General features: G+C 41.2%; 3 protein-coding genes across 3 annotated transcripts; 2 read left to right on the forward strand and 1 right to left on the reverse strand.

Moving 5' to 3' along the window:
• Positions 1-63: 63 nt before the first annotated feature.
• mrpl40 (mitochondrial ribosomal protein L40) lies at positions 64-1,746 on the reverse strand. The gene is made up of 4 exons (XM_072682004.1): positions 1,572-1,746; positions 1,088-1,177; positions 830-985; positions 64-662 (listed from the first exon to the last, which is right to left on the reverse strand). Exons 1-4 carry the CDS (start codon positions 1,631-1,633, stop codon positions 353-355), a joined length of 618 nt encoding a protein of 205 aa, XP_072538105.1. The 5' UTR covers positions 1,634-1,746; the 3' UTR covers positions 64-352.
• Positions 1,747-1,990: 244 nt separating this feature from the next.
• On the forward strand, positions 1,991-8,843 carry acaa2 (acetyl-CoA acyltransferase 2). The gene is made up of 10 exons (XM_072682000.1): positions 1,991-2,122; positions 2,971-3,137; positions 3,249-3,377; positions 4,145-4,261; positions 4,460-4,607; positions 4,686-4,861; positions 7,268-7,397; positions 7,484-7,554; positions 7,650-7,804; positions 7,897-8,843. Exons 1-10 carry the CDS (start codon positions 2,107-2,109, stop codon positions 7,979-7,981), a joined length of 1,194 nt encoding a protein of 397 aa, XP_072538101.1. The 5' UTR covers positions 1,991-2,106; the 3' UTR covers positions 7,982-8,843.
• A 2,556-nt stretch (positions 8,844-11,399) lies between these two features.
• rpl6 (ribosomal protein L6) lies at positions 11,400-13,560 on the forward strand. Its single transcript, XM_072681999.1, has 6 exons — positions 11,400-11,570; positions 11,747-11,845; positions 11,923-12,066; positions 12,684-12,732; positions 12,924-13,108; positions 13,366-13,560. Exons 1-6 carry the CDS (start codon positions 11,421-11,423, stop codon positions 13,516-13,518), a joined length of 780 nt encoding a protein of 259 aa, XP_072538100.1. The 5' UTR covers positions 11,400-11,420; the 3' UTR covers positions 13,519-13,560.
• Positions 13,561-17,698: the final 4,138 nt, after the last annotated feature.

A 17,698-nucleotide genomic window follows, 5' to 3' on the forward strand; every position in this document is an offset into this window, starting at 1 on the left:
ATATTCATACATTATAAAGGGCAGGCATTGTCAAATGACAAAGAAAGGGAGACCAAGAAGGAGTTTTCTAAACAAGGTTTTTATGATGCCAAATCTTGAAGCACAGACCTTACGCCAGTAAAGATATGACATTCCATTTAAATAAGAATTCACCTTCACATAGTCTTTTCTACAAAAGTAAACCCAAAACTGTTAGGAGCATCATAGACGAGCATCAGTACGACTGTTCCAGGTTAGGATCGTCTATTAACATGACTCCAACAGTTTCAATAGCGCTGTGGAAAATGCAAACTGGTGGTACACACCGCATTACACCTTTCTCATTTTGCAATGGCAGCAGTCAATGGCTCGGTCACTGTGTGTACACACGGGTAATGTCATTGTATTTGCCATCAGGAGCATCGTAGTTTGGAATGGGTGGTGTATAGAACGGACCCTGACGTTGGAAGGGGAAAAGGCTGAGGTCAGGGCTGATTGCTGCTTTGTAGAGCTCTTCTGATTCCAATTTAAGCTCCTCTAAAGCTTGCATTTGCGCCTTCAGGGCTTCATCAATGACTGCCATCTCAGCCAGGTGCTGGGAGTGTTTGTACCTGGACCATTCCTTAAACAGCAGTGCCCTCCGCTCACTCTCCTCATAGGGCAGCTTGGAAACATTGCGGATTCTGTAGAACAGACAGCAAAAAATACTTAACGACTTCTAGATAAAGAGGCCACAACGTTCAGCTCCGCTAAGAGCACAATTATTATATCTGGTCACATTAAACATACAATTCTAAATTCTCCCGTCCTTGGAAAAAAAAATTAAAAAATGCTTTGCCGTTTACATTACCTGGTCTCATCAGAGCACTTGGTTGGAGTAATGAAGTCTTCAATAGGAATAAGCTCAGGTGCAACCTTCTCAAGCTTCCTCAGCTTTTTCCTCATCCGTTCCTTCACTATAAGCTCACGGCGAGGGTCAACCTTCTTCTTTTTCCTTGGCTCTGCTCTGTTTAAAATGAGAAGAAGCTACAGTCACAACCTGAGCTGAGCTGAGCTGGATTCAAAACCTACGTCCAACAGATATACAACTGATATCTTGCTTACTGACCTTAGGGGCACGGTGGTCTTCAGCGAAAGCACAGAGGCAAACCAGTGACTGTGTCTCACAGAGCTAACATTACTGACAACAGACCTGCAGCTGAAACACAATTGGAAACAGATATGTGATGAGCATCATAAGCATACACGAAACACCTATATATGCCATGTTAGCTGTCAAATAACTCCCTACTCCTGATGTAGCACAGTCGTGAAACGACGCCCACCCCCACAAGTACAGCTTTATCTAGCTAGCTACAACACTTAGCTAGCTAGAAACTGCCATGGACTGCATTTTAATAGGTTGCACGACTACTAGATTAACATTTAACGTGCTATTTAAGTGTAGAAGGCACTAATTAACTGCAGGGAATGGACTGCAACACATAGCTAGTGGAGCAGTTACTCTAGCTATAGTTAGCTAGCAAACGTGCTAGCTAACTAGCTAGCTAGCTGAGGTAAACATAAACATAAACATAAACAAATTCTCATACCCCGACGTCAAAGCTGGTGTTGATATCAGCTGGACCACGCTGCGGTGCAAAAGCGCCGACATATTTAGCTAGCTAGCTAGCTAGCTAATGCTGTGCTATCTACAAATAACGCAGGCAGCACAGGCTGCTTGACTCCTGCACGAACCACCTTGGCCGCCAGTGCATGTGCAACCAACGGCAAGGGCATATGCAGTCCTTCTCTGACAGACGCAGTTTCCATGAATATTATAGTTTCTTCTTAGGCCATTTTTAGAAGACATGTATTGTTCGATTAATTCAGTTGATTAAATATTAGCGAAATTACGCGTTATATGTAGCTATTTTCTTATCAAATAAATAACAATAAAAAGAGGCGACGAATGTTACGAATGTTGCGTCTGGCGCGAACACGACGTTCTTTAGTAGGTGAAAGGTTGCTCGCTGCTTCACGAGTGTCCACAAGTGACGAGCCCTCTGCCTTGGTCGACTGAGGAGACTGACCTTCCTGCATTTAGTATATAAAATAAAATTAAATTAAATTAAAAAAAACTCCATTATGTCGCTCTTAAGAGGTAAAATATTTAGCTTGCGTTTTTCCATGTTACATATTTTTCCATAAACTGCACTGAGGCATTGCATTCTTTTGTAACTTTGCTAGCTAGCTAACCTCTGTGTTTGCTGTGTAGTCCTTTCTTTCAGAGAGCTTGTTGATGTGCTCTTAAGATTATGTTAGATGTTCGTAAAGGGTTCAACATTTGACCTTTTATTTATTTATTTATTTATTATTATTAATTTTTTTTAAGTGACCAGTCATTTTGCTTGAGTATATTGAAACTACTGTTGCAGAGCCTAACCTAATAATGTGATTTCTATTATGTCAGCTTGCTGCCTTGTTGCTTGCATGAGGTGGAGAGGGAAAGTAGAGGAAAGGTGACTGGTCAGAAATGTTGGCGAGGGATGCTTTTTGTTGGTTTCCGTGATGCACACACTCCACTCCTCCCTTACCAAAGGGACAAGCTCTTACTTCCCATCCTACTAGGTCCCCTGGACTTGAAATTCAGCTCCTGTAACAGTTTAGTGTTGTCCTTTCTTTGATTTCTGCGGCAAGCTGCCACTGTTGGGCCCTTGAGCAAGGCCCTTTACCCTCTCTGCTCCCCGGGCGCTGGAGTTGGCTGCCCACCGCTCTGGGTGTGTGTGTGTGTACTCACTGCCCCTAACACATGTGTGTGTGTGTGTGAGTGTGTTCACTACCAGATGGGTTAAATGCGGAGGACACATTTCGCTGTACAGTCCACACTGTACAGTGACAAATACGTGCACCTTTACCTTTACCTTTTTACCAGTACTGGGGTTTATAACCTTGGCTTCATAGAAATGGCTCATGTATATGTATTGTCATTCTCTCATTCTTCTCGTGTAGGTGTGTTCATCGTGTCAGCTAAGAGGACTCCCTTTGGCACGTACGGTGGTGCTCTTAAAGACCACACTGCCACAGACTTGGCTGAGCATGCTGCCAAAGCTGCCCTCGCTGCCGGCAATGTTGCTCCCGAGCTAGTCAGTAGTGTCATTGTGGGTAATGTCATGCAGGTGAGTGACTGACTGTGTATCTTCAGACATTCTTCTGGATCCCATGGAGTGCAGTACGGTGGAGTATGCATCTATAGTTTCATGTGTGCGCTTTTATTGTATCTCTTACAGAGCTCTGCAGACGCTGCCTATATTGCGCGCCATGTGGGCCTAAGGAGCGGGGTGCCGATACCAGTGCCTGCGCTGACTGTAAACCGCCTCTGTGGATCAGGCTTCCAGTCCATCATTAATGGGGCTCATGTAAGAGCACACCTACTGATCAAATCGTCTCAGCCAAGCTTTAGAAAATGCCCAAGACAGCTCACATGATGCACTCTTCTATTAACTGATATCATTGTGTTGTTTTGTTGTGAAGACTGTAAAACAGTGACCTAATATACTGACAGCTATGATGCTGTTTGGGGACAGCAATAAAAGAAAATGCAGTTTAATGAATAAAAAATAATATAATTCAAATAAACGAAGACAAAATAGATTCATTTAATGAAACAAAAGAAAGTGAAATTAAAGAAAGTTTCCAAATGGTTTTAAAAATATAAATTGGGTTTAGACTGCCTTACTCGAGTAATTAAAAGCTACTTAATAATAATTCAGAGTCTCAAACTAAATCTTGGTTCTGTACTTCAGATTTTGTGTATAAAGCTAGGAGGAGTAGTTACTCACAAAGCAGTTCTCTCTAGATTTTAGTATCCAAGAGTAATTTTGTTATATAAAGATGACTTTGGTAGATTTTGACAAAATTTGACAAAAAACAGTTGACATTAACCTGTTACTAGTGTCCGGATTTTTCTAGCAATGCAAACATACAATTGAGTATCATCAGATTAGTCTTAAGACTGCAAATTTGAATCTTGTGATCAGGTGTTTCAAAAGCTGCAGTAAGTAAGCTATTTGAACCCCCACTCACTGGCCACTTTATTAAAACCACCTGGTACACTTTTATAAATGGATGAATGACTGTTTCATGGCTTGTGCTAAAAGTACCTGTGTGTGTATGTGTTTTGTAGGAGATCTGCCTTAAAGAGTCAGAGATTGTACTTTGTGGAGGGTCAGAGAGTATGAGCCAAGCCCCATATGCTGCACGCAACATCCGATTTGGCACTAAGTTTGGAGTTGACTTGAAGGTATGTTTACTGTTTTGATTAATCTATTGTTTTGCAAGTTAACTTTCAAGAACAAGTAATGTTTAACAAATAATTTATATTGGTACATTTTATTAAGGCACAATTCATAACCAAATGCAATTAAATAAAAAATATTTTAAGGAGTTTTAAAGAATGACTCCTCTAACATCTATTTATACTTTGCTCTGTACACGTTAGCTTGAGGACACTCTGTGGGCAGGGCTCACCGACCTTCACATAAAGACTCCAATGGGCATCACAGCAGAAAACCTGGCTGAAAAGTACCAGATCACACGAGAGGACTGCGACCAGTACGCCTATCAGACACAGCAGAGGTGGAAAGCAGGTCAGTTGACATGATTCTAATGGTGGATGCCTTCCTCAATATCTGGTCTTTTTTAAACAAACCTGCTTTCACCCTCAGCTCATGAGGCTGGCTACTACAATGCTGAAATTGCACCTATTGAAGTCAAGGGCAAGAAAGGCAAGGTGTCCATGACGCATGATGAACACCCTCGTCCACAAACTACACTGGAGCAGATGGCTAAGTTACCACCCGTCTTCAAAAAGGGGGGCACAGTCACTGCGGCCAACGCTTCGGTGGGTACCACAACATTTTAAATGTTTCACAATTTATTATTTACAAACCAGATTAGTACATATGACCACAAGAGAGACTGTCACTTTAAAAGCCTTTCCCAGACCCACATGCCTAAACCTAGACTGGTAAAAATGTCTTTGTGTGTTTGTTTATATATATATATATATATATATATATATATATATATATATATATATATATATATATATATATATATATATATATATATACAGTGAGTCCAAGAAGTATTTGATCCCTTGCTGATTTTCTTCGTTGGCCCACTAATAAAGACATGATCATTCTATACTTTTAATGGTAGATGTATTCTTACATGGAGAGACAGAATATTAAAAAGAAAATCCAGAAAATAAATCTAAGGAATATATATTAATTGATTTGTATTTCATGGAGTGAAATAAGTATTTGATCCCTTAGTATTCATTAGCAGTTCTGGCTTTTACAGACCAGTTAGACACTCCCAATCAACTTGTTACCTGACCTGAAGCCACCTGTTCTCACTAATCACTTGTGTGAAAAACACCTGTCCACAGAATCAGACAGATCACACAGATTTCAAGTCTCCAACATGGGTAAAACCAAAGAGCTGTCACAGGACCTCAGAGTCAGAATTGTTGACCTTCACAAAGCTGGAATGGGCTACAAAAAGATTAGTAAGGTGTTGGATGTGAAAGTAACAACTATTGGTGCAATTATCAGAAAGTTTAAAGAGTATAACATGACAATCAACAGACCTCGGCCCGGTGCTCCAAAGAAGATTTCGCCTCGTGGGGTGGCAATGATGCTGAGAACAGTCAGAAATCGTCCTGCAACCACTCGGCAGGAGTTAGCAAATGACCTGAAGGCAGCTGGGACCACAGTTTGCAAGGAAACAATTGGCAACACTTTGCGCAACAATGGATTCACATCCTGCAGTGCCCGAAAGGTACCCCTGCTGAAGAGAGCACATGTGGAGGCGCGCCTCAAGTATGCCAATGATCATTTGAAAGATGAACCAAGTTATTGGGAGAAGGTTTTGTGGTCAGACGAGACCAAAATTGAACTTTTTGGCCTCAACTCCACCCGCCATGTGTGGAGGAAGAAAAATGCTGCCTATGACCCCAAGAACACTGTGCCCACCGTCAAGCATGGAGGTGGAAGCATAATGTTTTGGGGGTGTTTCTCTGCCAAGGGTACAGGGCTACTTCACCGCATCACTGGGAAGATGGATGGAGCCATGTACCGCACAATCCTGAGGGACAACCTCCTCCCCTCTGCCAGGGATCTGAAAATGGGCCGTGGTTGGGTCTTCCAACATGATAACGACCCTAAACATACAGCAAAGGCAACAAAGGATTGGCTCAAGAAAAATCACATTAAGGTCATGGAGTGGCCCAGCCAGTCGCCAGACCTCAATCCGATCGAAAATCTATGGAGGGAGCTGAAGGTCAGAGTTGCCAAGCGACAGCCCACCAACCTTCATGATTTAGAGAGGATCTGCAAAGAAGAGTGGGCCAAAATTCCCCCTGGTGTGTGTGCTAAACTTGTGGTTAACTACAACAAACGTCTCACCGCTGTGCTTGCAAACAAAGGCTTTGCCACTAAGTATTGAGTGTGTTTGGCAAGAGGGATCAAATACTTATTTTCCTCATTGAAATACAAATTAATTAAAATATATTCTTTAAAATTATATTCTGGATTTTTGTCTTGATATTCTGTCTCTCCATGTTAGAATATATCTACCATTAAAAGTGCAGAAGGCTAGTGTCTTTATTAGTGGGCAAACAAAGAAAATCAGCAAGGGATCAAATACTTCTTGGACTCACTGTATATATAAAGTTATAAAATTGATATAAGTAGATAAGTATCAGGACAAAAAAGCAACAACATTTGGTCTTAATCAGGTCTTAAAAGGTAAATACAACCTCAGGTGAACACCACCATATGTTAAATTGCACTGTCATTATTCAGAAGCAGTGTGTGTGGAAAATTAAGTGCATCCTTACTGTTACCATACAAATTAATTAAATGCAAAGTTCCAACCTCAAAGATTGAACTTTGGAGGTGTGGAAAGCATGGAAGCTTCTAAAAAGCATGGGAGCTGTAAAAATGGTAATTTTCTGTTACATGTCTTTGCTATTTCGTTCACTGATGCTGGCGAAAAAATAACAAAGTGGAGTTATAACATGGTAATTCAATTATGGGAGATGGACCACAAAGAGCCCCACCCCCCTTCCTCCGCTCCAGTCTAATAGGCATGGAGCTGTTGTTATAGCATACTATCAAAATGGCCTTTTTGACTGAAAATAAAATTATTGAAAGGGTGGTTCCTGACTTTTGCACAGTATTATATATGAAAGTTCATCACAATGGTCTTTCTCTCTCTCGTTAACAACTGTCTCCTACAGGGTGTGTCAGATGGTGCTGGAGCTGTGGTTATAGCCAGTGAGGATGCTGTTAAGCAGTACAAGCTCGCCCCTTTGGCCAGGGTCGTCGCCTATCACATCTCTGGCTGTGATCCCAGTATAATGGGCATTGGTGAGTTATGCATTAGTGTGTTCAGTCACTTACAACTTACACATTTTTATTTACATTTATTTAAATCATGTATCCCCCCAACACAGGTCCTGTGCCTGCTATAACAACAGCTCTGAAGAAAGCAGGTCTCACGTTGAAAGATATGGACCTAGTAGAGGTATATGTCTGCTCTTGTGACTGTGGCTTTATTCTGCACAAGCCCTGAACATATTTTAGATATTTAAGCTTTCTTTTTTTTCTCTTTTTTTTCAGGTGAACGAAGCATTTGCTCCCCAGTATTTATCAGTCGCTAAAGCTTTGGAACTGGACCCAGCAAAGAGTAACGTTAACGGAGGGGCCATTGCACTCGGTCACCCACTAGGGGCATCTGGAACCAGAATCATTGCACACTTGGTGCACGAGCTTAGGTAAAGACGCTCTCTATATTGAACAGATAGTGTGCTGTAGTTAGGTGCTTTTAAAGAATTCCTTTTAATAAAATATCATGCTCCATTTTTAGACGCCGTGGAGGCAAGTATGCTGTGGGCTCTGCCTGTATTGGAGGTGGACAAGGCATCGCGATAATCCTGGAGAACACACAATGAGCAGGAAGAGGAACATGCATATGTTCCTGGGCTGAGCAGTCACCACGGTTAAAGAACACTCCTCATCAAATCATCAAATAAATCAATAAATACACACACATGCATAGAAAACAGAACTCTTGCTCCTTAATAAAATGTCTCAGGAATCTGCATGTGGGCATGTTTTGAAGCTGCAGTCTGGGCTGATAAAAAGTGTTTGCATATAATCTCAGTCTCTCCTCATGACAGATTTGTATTTTTTTTTTTGCTGTATTATTTACAGACAATGAAACAAACAGAGCATCTAGAGCTTTTTTGCCATGTACATTTCAAGAACTGAACATTACGTAGCTTAGAAATTTCAGGGAATTACCTGACTGTGGCTTTAAAACAGCACAGTGTCCTCGCAAGACAGTAAGGAAACTGTTTTGTAGCGAATGTAGATTATACAATGACTCCTTTGATTGTGACTGTTGCTGGGTGGGAAGCCCTCAAAAATGGCTTGTTTTACCATTTTGCTTTTTTCGCATTTTGATTAAGTGTGCACAAATTGTAAAAATTGATATGAAGACAATGTTAAATCAACACTCTGTACCACTCCATATATATTTTTTGTAAGGGAAAAAAACAATCGGTGTGGATATGGCGGGTCACAGAATGCTGTATCATCATGCAAAAACCTTATATCCCTGTGCCATTTTCACTTTTGCATATACATATTGTGAGTGCGTGGCAGCTGTCCGCTACATGGAGTTACATTTCCAGATAAATGGATAAATAAATCAATAGAAACGTTACACAATGACTGACTGAGCGTGACGGTGTAGTAGAAAAACATCCAGTAGCACATGGTGGGATTAAATAAATGCTGTGAATGACAAAAGGTGAAATGTTGAATTGTTAAAAACATCTTCATGCCACTTTAGCAGGCATGCAGTCACCCACAGATATGGAACCTAATTTGCCCTTCACACATTTAAGAAGTCATGTGGTTTTGGTAGATTTAGTGACTTCCATTAGTTTGAGGAAGACCTACACCAAACAGAGCTTAGGTGTCCGGACAAACAGCAGTTCACTCTATGTTCTGGACAGAGTAAAGTGCCTGACTTGCTTCCTTTGCCTGGTAACAGTACAATGCTCTACACATATCTTACACTGACATATTATATAATAAGGTCATAACTACATTGTGAGTCATGTACTGTAACGGATGTTGTGACTGGGGATGTGTGAAACTCATGTTAATAACACTTTGCTTTAGATGTTTTAATAACAGAAAATTTTAATTAATACAGCAAAAGTTTTAAATATATATATATATTTTTTGGTTTAGAGGCAATTACTGCAAACCAGATTGGCCCACGATTACTGAGCAAACTGCTCCAGCTGTCTCAGGGTTGAAGGGTCTTCTCCAGACTGCATGTTTTAGCTCTTTCTCAAGCTGTTTATTGGTCAGATCAGATAAGGGCTCACATAAGGCCACTTCACAATAGTCCATCATTTTTCTCTTGGTCATTCCTGGGTCCTTTTAGCTGTGCATTTTGGGTCATTATCCTGTTGCAGGCCCCAAGTCCTGACACTGGGCAGTACGTTTTCCTCCAGAATGCCTTGATAGTCTTGAGATGTCATTGTGTCCTGCACAGATTCAGGACACACTTTGCCTGATGCAGTAAAAAAGCAGCCAAAAAACATAACTAAGTAAGTGTGGTGTTCTTTTTTTTTTGGTTTGCATCTTTTTCTGAAGTTTCTTTCAACAGTGAATTTGCTTTTATCCACGTCTTTTTTAATTTTTTTTTTTTAATTTTTTTTTTAGCAAGTTTAACGAGTACTCGTATCTGTTAAAAGTGCCGTGTGTCAGTGAGGGTGCGAGGCGATAGGCGGCAGTCTCACTCCGTCTCCTGGCGGAACGAGCCTCCGCAACACCCCAGAAGAAAAGGATCCGTCACGCCAGAGCGGGTTTTATGGCGATCCTGTCCACTTCCTATCCCCCCCCGCTGTGTCAGAAAAATGACCGCAAACGGCAGAGGGAGCCCGCGAGGGAGTCCCCAATGAATGGGGGTGAATGGAGCTAAAGAGCTAAAACTAAATGTTAAAATATGATCTAATCTTTTGATCAGGATGTTCCTTTAATTTTGGAAAGTAAAAGGAAGAATTTTACTAAAAAAAACAAAGAAAACATACCTTTATATTTCCATTTTTATACAGCAAACAGATTTTGGGCACTAGAGCCGCTAGCATTACTGCTACTGACTGAGTGCTGACTGGTTGGCGAGCTGACGCGGGAGTTTTTGGAGTCTTCTAGTTCCAGTTATAATTTTAAATATAAAATTCTGCGGTGCTGCGTTGAGGAAATGTACATTTTTGTGTGCAAATAAACTATGATTTTGCTCAAATGCGCCATATTAAGCCATTCATCTTGGACTCGCTCGGGAGCGCCCTCTAGTGTCTGACCAACCAGGAAGACGTTCCCCACTGGTGCTTCTCCCCGCTACACGTCCTCTGGTATACGTCACGGGTATATATACGTCAAAGGCCCGGATGTCGGTCTTTTTTTCTAGCTGAAGGTAATTGTGCTTTCCATGTCGATGTTCTCCCAATGTAATCTGCAATCATCTGCTTGAACGAGGCAGCATTTTAGTTTTAGGGCTTATGTGAATGTATTGTGGCATTATTAACACTAAAAACTATGAAGATGGTGTGTCTTAAGTGTGTTTTTGTCGCTCTTAATCTAGCTTCTGAAACCGGGCCCGTAGTCCTGGATGACTGTTAGCTACCCTTCTGCTGTCAGCACGTTTTTCCTTCAGCGTTAAAACTCTTGCGTTGAATACTACTTTGGAGGGTCGTTGAGCCACTGGAGAGTTTGGGGTGTTATATTTGAAGTCATAGTTGAGTTAGCACGAGTTTCTGAGGCGTATTGAGGGTATGCGGTGTCGGTAGTGTTGTGGCTAGCTAGGGGGCTATGCTACGTTCAGTCACGTTTGTTAGCCAGAGAGAGAGAGCGAGAGCGATCAGGTTAACTGCATTTTTTTTTATTGTTTATATTTGCTTAAATTCTCCCAGCGAAATGTACAGTATATTGCCTAATGTATCCTGCTCCTGTTATTCATTTAAATCTCTATGGAAAGCTGTGTTCAGGCATTTTCAGAGTTGTACCACCTTGTGCGCAGGTGGTAACCGTGCTGCTGGGAAGCCTTGTGTACTTTTAGAAACAGCAGGAGGGTCGTTGGTCTTTCAGGATGCTATTTATTGTATAGCTTGTAAAAGCAAGTTTGACACTACTTGATCTTCCCTCAGTATGGTCCTAACTAAGTGATCAAGCTGTGTGCCATGTTGAGGTTAATGTCCTAGCCTTGTAGCACAGGACAGTCTGTACCTTATTTTTAATTATTATTATTATTATTATTATTATTTTGCTTCTGCTTAGTATTCTGGCTCTGATTGATCCTTAACTTTGTTTCAGATGGCTGAGGGCGATAAGAAGAAGGTTGCCCGTAAGCGGCATTGTAGCCGTAACCCCGTCTTGGCCAGGGGTATCGGCCGCTTCTCTCGCTCTGCCATGTTTGCCCGGCGGGCCATGTACAAGAGAAAGACCAAGGCACCCGAAACTAAGGTAAGTGTGTCGTCAGAAGTAACACAAGCCTGGCTCTCAGTACTGTTGCTGCCATGTTTCCATGATGATGATGATGATTTTAAGGGGTTAAGACCTTGAGGAGAGAGTGGGGAGAATTCTAAGGTGAGCTGCTTATGAACCTCTGTCTCAAATTGTGGTGAATGTTTGCCTTTTAGATTGAGAAGAAGCTGAAGGAGAAGACCCCCACCACAGCGGTCAAAACTGTTGGTGGAGACAAAAATGGAGGCACCCGTGTTGTCAGACTGCGCAAGATGGTAAGTGGTGCAATTCTGGGATTTGCTTTTTGTATTGATGTACTATAGAGCTCCCTCTTATAATACCCTTTCTACAGCCCCGTTACTACCCTACGGAAGATCCTCCCCGTAAGCTGCGGAGTCACGGTATCAAGCCTTTCAGCCAGCACAGGAGGAAGATTCGCTCTTCCATCACCCCTGGAACTGTGCTCATCATGCTCACTGGGCGCCACCGTGGCAAGGTACAGTCTTACCGTTCTGTAAATGCATGCAGAAACCTGACTGATATTTATAAATGTAAAGGCCAGCTCCAGTATACTCAAATCCTGACTTGACTGTCACAACTTTACTGGTTTTGTGAATAAGTCAAGTCAAATTTATTTGTATAGTGCTTTTTACAACTGTTGTCGTCACAAAGCAGCTTTACATAATTGTATACAGCATACAGCTTGTGATGGCAAAAATTCACACACTGGCCAGCTCATTAAATTTACCTTACCTTAAAGGGTTGAGACCACATTGCTGTTGGCCTTAGTCAGTCAACTGGTGGCAAATTGTTACCTTTGGGGTTAATTCTCTGGCAGGACACCTGCCCCAAATAAATGTACATTGCCACATCTGCAGTTGATTCACCTATGCAAAAACCTAATCGCCACACATGCACTCTTGTCCATTTTCTTTCCTTATCCCCTGAAAAAGGTTTCAAAAGATTGTGGCCTCAATTGTGGAAAAGGAACAGTAATTAAATTAAGGAATTGTTGCACTGCTTCTGCTAGTTCATTCAAGACTGCGTGCCCGTTTGCTACTATGATGAAGCCGTCTTATTAATGTACTAAAGCATGTCCTTTCCTTCTTCTAGCGCGTGGTCTTCCTCAAGCAGCTGGCTAGCGGTCTCCTCCTTGTCACTGGTATGTTTAGTGTTGGTCTTAAGAACTGATTGGGATCTAGCAGTTGAAAGACCAACCTGTTAATTTAGTTTAAGTTTCATGTGTGCAGCACTACCCTGGTGGTCGTTCAAGTTTAATAACTTATGGGTTATGGGTTGATGGGGTGTTTTTGTTCATTTTTGTATAAACCAACCCGATTGCCCTTTTCTCAGGCCCCCTGGCAATCAACAGAGTTCCCCTGCGCAGAGCTCATCAGAAGTTCTGCATCGCCACATCCACCAAGCTGGACATCTCCAGCATCAAGATCCCGAAGACACTGACTGATGCTTACTTCAAGAAGAAGAAGCTCAGGAAGCCCAAACACCAGGAGGGAGAGATCTTCGACACAGAGAAAGAGGCAAGTTCAATTTTCATGATGTGGCCAAAAATAGTGCTGTGCTTAATCTGGCTAGATTTCTGAAGTAAGCATGCATTTCAAAGACTTGTTTCAGAGGATTTCAGGCCCTGAGCGCATTATTGATAGATCTCTGAAGTATGTAGGAGTGTTTTGGTGAACAGGTTATGTAGTCTGTGGTCTCTTGTACAGTATCAGTGACTTGGGGTGTGATTTTTGTTGTATTTACATCTCTCCCGAAATCCAACTGTTCTCTGCAGAAGTACCAGCTGACTGAGCAGAGGAAGGAGGACCAGAAAGCTGTGGATTCACAGCTGTTGCCCATCATTAGGAATGTTCCTCACCTGAAGGGGTACCTGCGCTCTCAATTCTTCCTGTCCAATGGAGTGTACCCCCACAAACTGATTTTCTAAAGAAATGCTAATAAACAGTTGTTCCAACTCATAAACTCCAAAGCTGTGTTTTGCCAAATACTTATTAACATGAGATCAGACAGGAGCTCTAAAAATCACATGTTGATGACTGCTTAATAAAAGCCGCATGATGGGATCCTAGGAGCTTGGCTCAAACCCTAATCCAGCATGTATAGTAATTTTATTAGATAAGTTATTGGGTAAGAGTTTTCAAATTGTTACTTTGCTATATAACGTTTAGTGTAATAAGTCCATTGGCTCTGGGACGTTTTGCTTTTATGGAGTATGACCTACATCTTGAAATATAGCTCAAATCTAAACATCTTTCTGATGGTGCTGTTTTATTGGATCTGTCCAGTAATTTTTGGCATGTACCTGTTTAAGAGGTTTTCTCACAGTATGTTGTGAAAGTTCACAGGGTTGGGTGATTGTAATTTCTAAGTCATGTGTGTGATTGCATTGCTGGTCATTCAGTAAAGCAAGGCTGCTTTTCACAAGCTGTTTCAGAGCCGGTCCGCACATTCAGGATAAGATTGGCTGCTCATCACTACATGGCTGGAACATGCAGGTTCAGTAATGGCAATGCTTTGTGAGGAGCGTCCCAGACGTCTGATCTGAGGGGTTTAACGCTGGAGAATCTTCAGTATCACTTACTTTAAGGCAATGTCTTGGCGCGGTCCCATCGGCAAGCATTGGGTCTTGGTGTCAGAGCCATCAAACACAGGTGGTTGAAAAAGGCCTGCTGTTACGCTGAAGTCCGTGACCATAAGGGGGCGCTGTTTCGCAACGTCTGTCCACAAACGCTGAAATGCCTGCCACAGTACAACGTTTTGCCCGTAATATGATTAGCTAGCATGTTGACTAGTATCTGTCCCTGATCAGATGGAGCATATGTGATATTTAAAGCAAATGACCCCACGACTTCTCCACCAGCAAATCGTGAATCTGCGAAATTGGTGGGGAATTGAAAGACCACATAAAATGCAGCCACAGTCTCCGTAGTTTGGCTTGAAGAGCTAAAGCGCGTCCAGGCTGCTGAACTCCACACCTTCGGTGTAAAAAGGTACTATATCCACTACTCGATAAAATAAACAGCTCTAATTCCTACAGTCCCTACATCTTACCCTGACTTTGGGGTCAAATACGTTTGAACAGCTGATTTCTGATTACAGTACATTAGCAGTAATTACCTTCTGTTAGCCCAACTCGCTGAATATGCAGGAATAGCCAGTAATGAGGCTACACACACACACACATAATACACATATCATTATTCTTGACTTTTAAAGGCTTTTTGAATATTAATATATAAAATGTATTAATTATAGAGGATAATGAGTAAACCTGTATGACAGTGCTGCTCAATTTATAGCTCTACATGTTGACTTCCCATTTCAACATCCTGCCATGACCTGAGCAAAAGCAGTCTGGACCTATTGGACTATTTATATATTTAAAATGTAAAATATTAAAACGTATCTATTAAAACTATCAGAATATTATTGTAGTAGTTTAATAATAGTTCATAACTATTATTATATTAATTATATATATTTCTTATACAGGTAAGTGTTATAATATTTAATGTCATGAATGAGCCGTTCAGGAAAAAAAAAGCTAGTTATATTTCTATCATTGTAAATTATAATATAGGAAGTATAGATTTTTTTTGTGTGTAATTACAGACATGCTTGGCCCTTTCTGTGGAATCTGTTAGACAGATTTTGAATGGAAACCCAATGTCTATTAGAAATGCAGAGGCACAGCGTAGATCACGTGAACGATTACAGAGACATTTTTAATGTTTTTTTTTTTTTTTTCACTCAGAGTTTATATTTATTAATAAAGTAATGGTTAAACTTCAGAACTACAAACTACATGAACTAAAAAATAAAAAATAAATATGTGAATGAAAAAATGCTATGATAGGTCATAGAGAAATAATTATGCTTAAATGCTGAAAGATTCCAAGTTTAATTTGTTATTTGACCTGGTTCTTACACCTCCTGAAAACCTGAAACACCTGAAAATGTAACACACCTACTAAACCTGGCAATTAATGAGTAAGTAGAATCATGGTGTGGTTGAGCAGGAACAGCACAAGGATGTGCAGAAATGCAGCCTCTTCAGACTGGAGCTCCCCAACCCTGATCTACACCCCCTGAGCACTTCCCAAGGAATATTCCCACTATACTAATCCTGGGTGTGGCCTCCTTCTGCTCTCAAAAAGCCTCAGTTCTTCATGGCATGGATTCGACAAGGTGTTGGACATGACTGCGTTATGCAATTCCTGCTGATGCTCTATTGGTCTCAGCTCCAGCGACTGGGCAGACCACTGAAGAACATTGAACATAGAGCATTATCATGCCGCAAGTAACCATTAGAGGAATTACAAGTAAATTGTGGCCATAAAGGGATGCACATGGTCAACAACAGTACTAAACATGTTGTACCAACCAATTGATGATTGATTGGTATTAATACATATACAAAATGTGCCTAGAAAACGTTTTCCACCTCGTTACACCATCTCTACCAGTCCATACTGGACCCAACAACAAGGCAGGTTGGGTCCATGGATTCAACCCTACCATTTTCCAGCCAGACTACTAAGCCCTTACTGGTTTCTTGTTTTTGCATGATTGTCACAGTTAACAGTTTCAGATCTTTTTTTCATTTAATGAAGAAATGCAAAAACAACTGGCCCTATTACTGATATATATATATATATATATATATATATATATATATATACAGGTACTCCCAGTCAGGTGCTGATCTGGATAGGGCCCATGCAATAGGGCAACTTCAAGCTGGTGTTCGCAAAACCAAGTTGTGGCATTATTTGAAGTGAGCCCTATTACCACCTCCTAATTGATGGCCAAGTTCCATATGACGGGTAATGTCAGAGACAGGCCGTAAAGTGGGTGTCCCAAGAAGGCGACACTCCAAGAAGATTGTTTCCTCACCTTGTCATCACTTAGGTACCGTAGGCTGACATATTTGTGGCTTGCAGGACGATATGGCCGATGGCTCTCTGCCCAAACGATCCAGATGAAATCTCTGGTCTCATCGGGTTTGCAGAAGGCCTGCCATGGCTGCCCTTCACTGTCAGGCCCGTTTGCACTGTGTCGGCAACACGTGCACTGGAACCTGAAAAAGGAATGTTATGTTCAGCGACGAGTCCAGATTATGCCTGCGGCAGTTACCACACACACATTTCCTTACTTTTTGTAAGTTTATGTATGTGTGTGTGTGTGTGTGTCTGGGAGGGGTTAGAAGCGTTGGCACTCCTGTAAACCACAATAAAAGCCATTATCTAAAAATTAAGAGAACTGTGGTGAACTATCTCTAAAGGAAGCCAATTCATTCAGGAAGTCACAAAAGAATCCAGACGAATATCAAAGGACCGTCAGTTCTCACTCGCCTTACATAAGGTCAGCATTCATGATCCCACTCTTAGAAAGAGACTGACACAAACACACTGTTACTCATTTTGAACATAAAGGCTTATCTGCCCCAAAACACCCTTGATGTCTCTTTTGGAAAAGTTTCACTTTTCATCATAATCATAACAGAACATCAAAGGTGGTGGTGGTAGTGTGATAATGTTGGGACAGTTTATTCGAGGGACATATATATGTATAAGTAATATATATATGTAAGATATATATATATGATAAGCTCTTGGTGGGCTTATTAGGGGCCTTGTTTGAATAACAGTACATGCCGGGTCAAACATATACATAAAGCACACCTAATATTTGGTTAATTGTCATTTAACAAGTTGCACCTTGGCAAGACACTTTAGTGGTTAAGCTTCTGGCAGAATTCTGGTTTTATATATATATATATATATATATATATATATATAGCCAAATGTCCTTTCAGCTGTTTGCAATAAACCAAGAACAAGAACAATCTACAGTAGCTCAACACAACCAATATAACAAGTGCTTTCTCTAAATTCAACATGATGACGACTGCAGTTTTACAGTCTACAGTCTTTAGTACTTAGTAGAACATCCTTTTACTGTTAAGACCTGCTGCAAATGTGATGTATAGCCAGACACCAGCTTCTGGCAGTGTTCCTGGTGAATCTTTGGTCGTTCCTCATGGGCAGTGGTCTCCATTCACTAATATTCCTGGGTTTGCTGCTGCAACCGCCTTCTTTAAATCC

Source organism: Salminus brasiliensis, chromosome 6 (assembly GCF_030463535.1).
Source record: "Salminus brasiliensis chromosome 6, fSalBra1.hap2, whole genome shotgun sequence".
NCBI classification, from domain to species: domain Eukaryota; kingdom Metazoa; phylum Chordata; class Actinopteri; order Characiformes; family Bryconidae; genus Salminus; species Salminus brasiliensis.

Bases quoted from the DNA above. Each gene is read 5' to 3' on its own strand.
- mrpl40 (XM_072682004.1), bottom strand. From the start codon at position 1,633: ATGTCGGCGCTTTTGCACCGCAGCGTGGTCCAGCTGATATCAACACCA. The intron at 1,178-1,571 runs GTATGAGAATTT...ATTGTGTTTCAG, and splicing joins ACACCAGCTTTGACGTCGGG to CTGCAGGTCTGTTGTCAGTA. The intron at 986-1,087 runs GTCAGTAAGCAA...CATTTTAAACAG, and splicing joins AAGACCACCGTGCCCCTAAG to AGCAGAGCCAAGGAAAAAGA.
- acaa2 (XM_072682000.1), top strand. The intron at 3,378-4,144 runs GTAAGAGCACAC...TGTGTTTTGTAG, and splicing joins CCATCATTAATGGGGCTCAT to GAGATCTGCCTTAAAGAGTC. The intron at 4,608-4,685 runs GTCAGTTGACAT...TTTCACCCTCAG, and splicing joins ACAGCAGAGGTGGAAAGCAG to CTCATGAGGCTGGCTACTAC.
- rpl6 (XM_072681999.1), top strand. From the start codon at position 11,421: ATGGCTGAGGGCGATAAGAAGAAGGTTGCCCGTAAGCGGCATTGTAGC. The intron at 11,571-11,746 runs GTAAGTGTGTCG...TTTGCCTTTTAG, and splicing joins CCAAGGCACCCGAAACTAAG to ATTGAGAAGAAGCTGAAGGA. The intron at 12,733-12,923 runs GTATGTTTAGTG...CCCTTTTCTCAG, and splicing joins CGGTCTCCTCCTTGTCACTG to GCCCCCTGGCAATCAACAGA.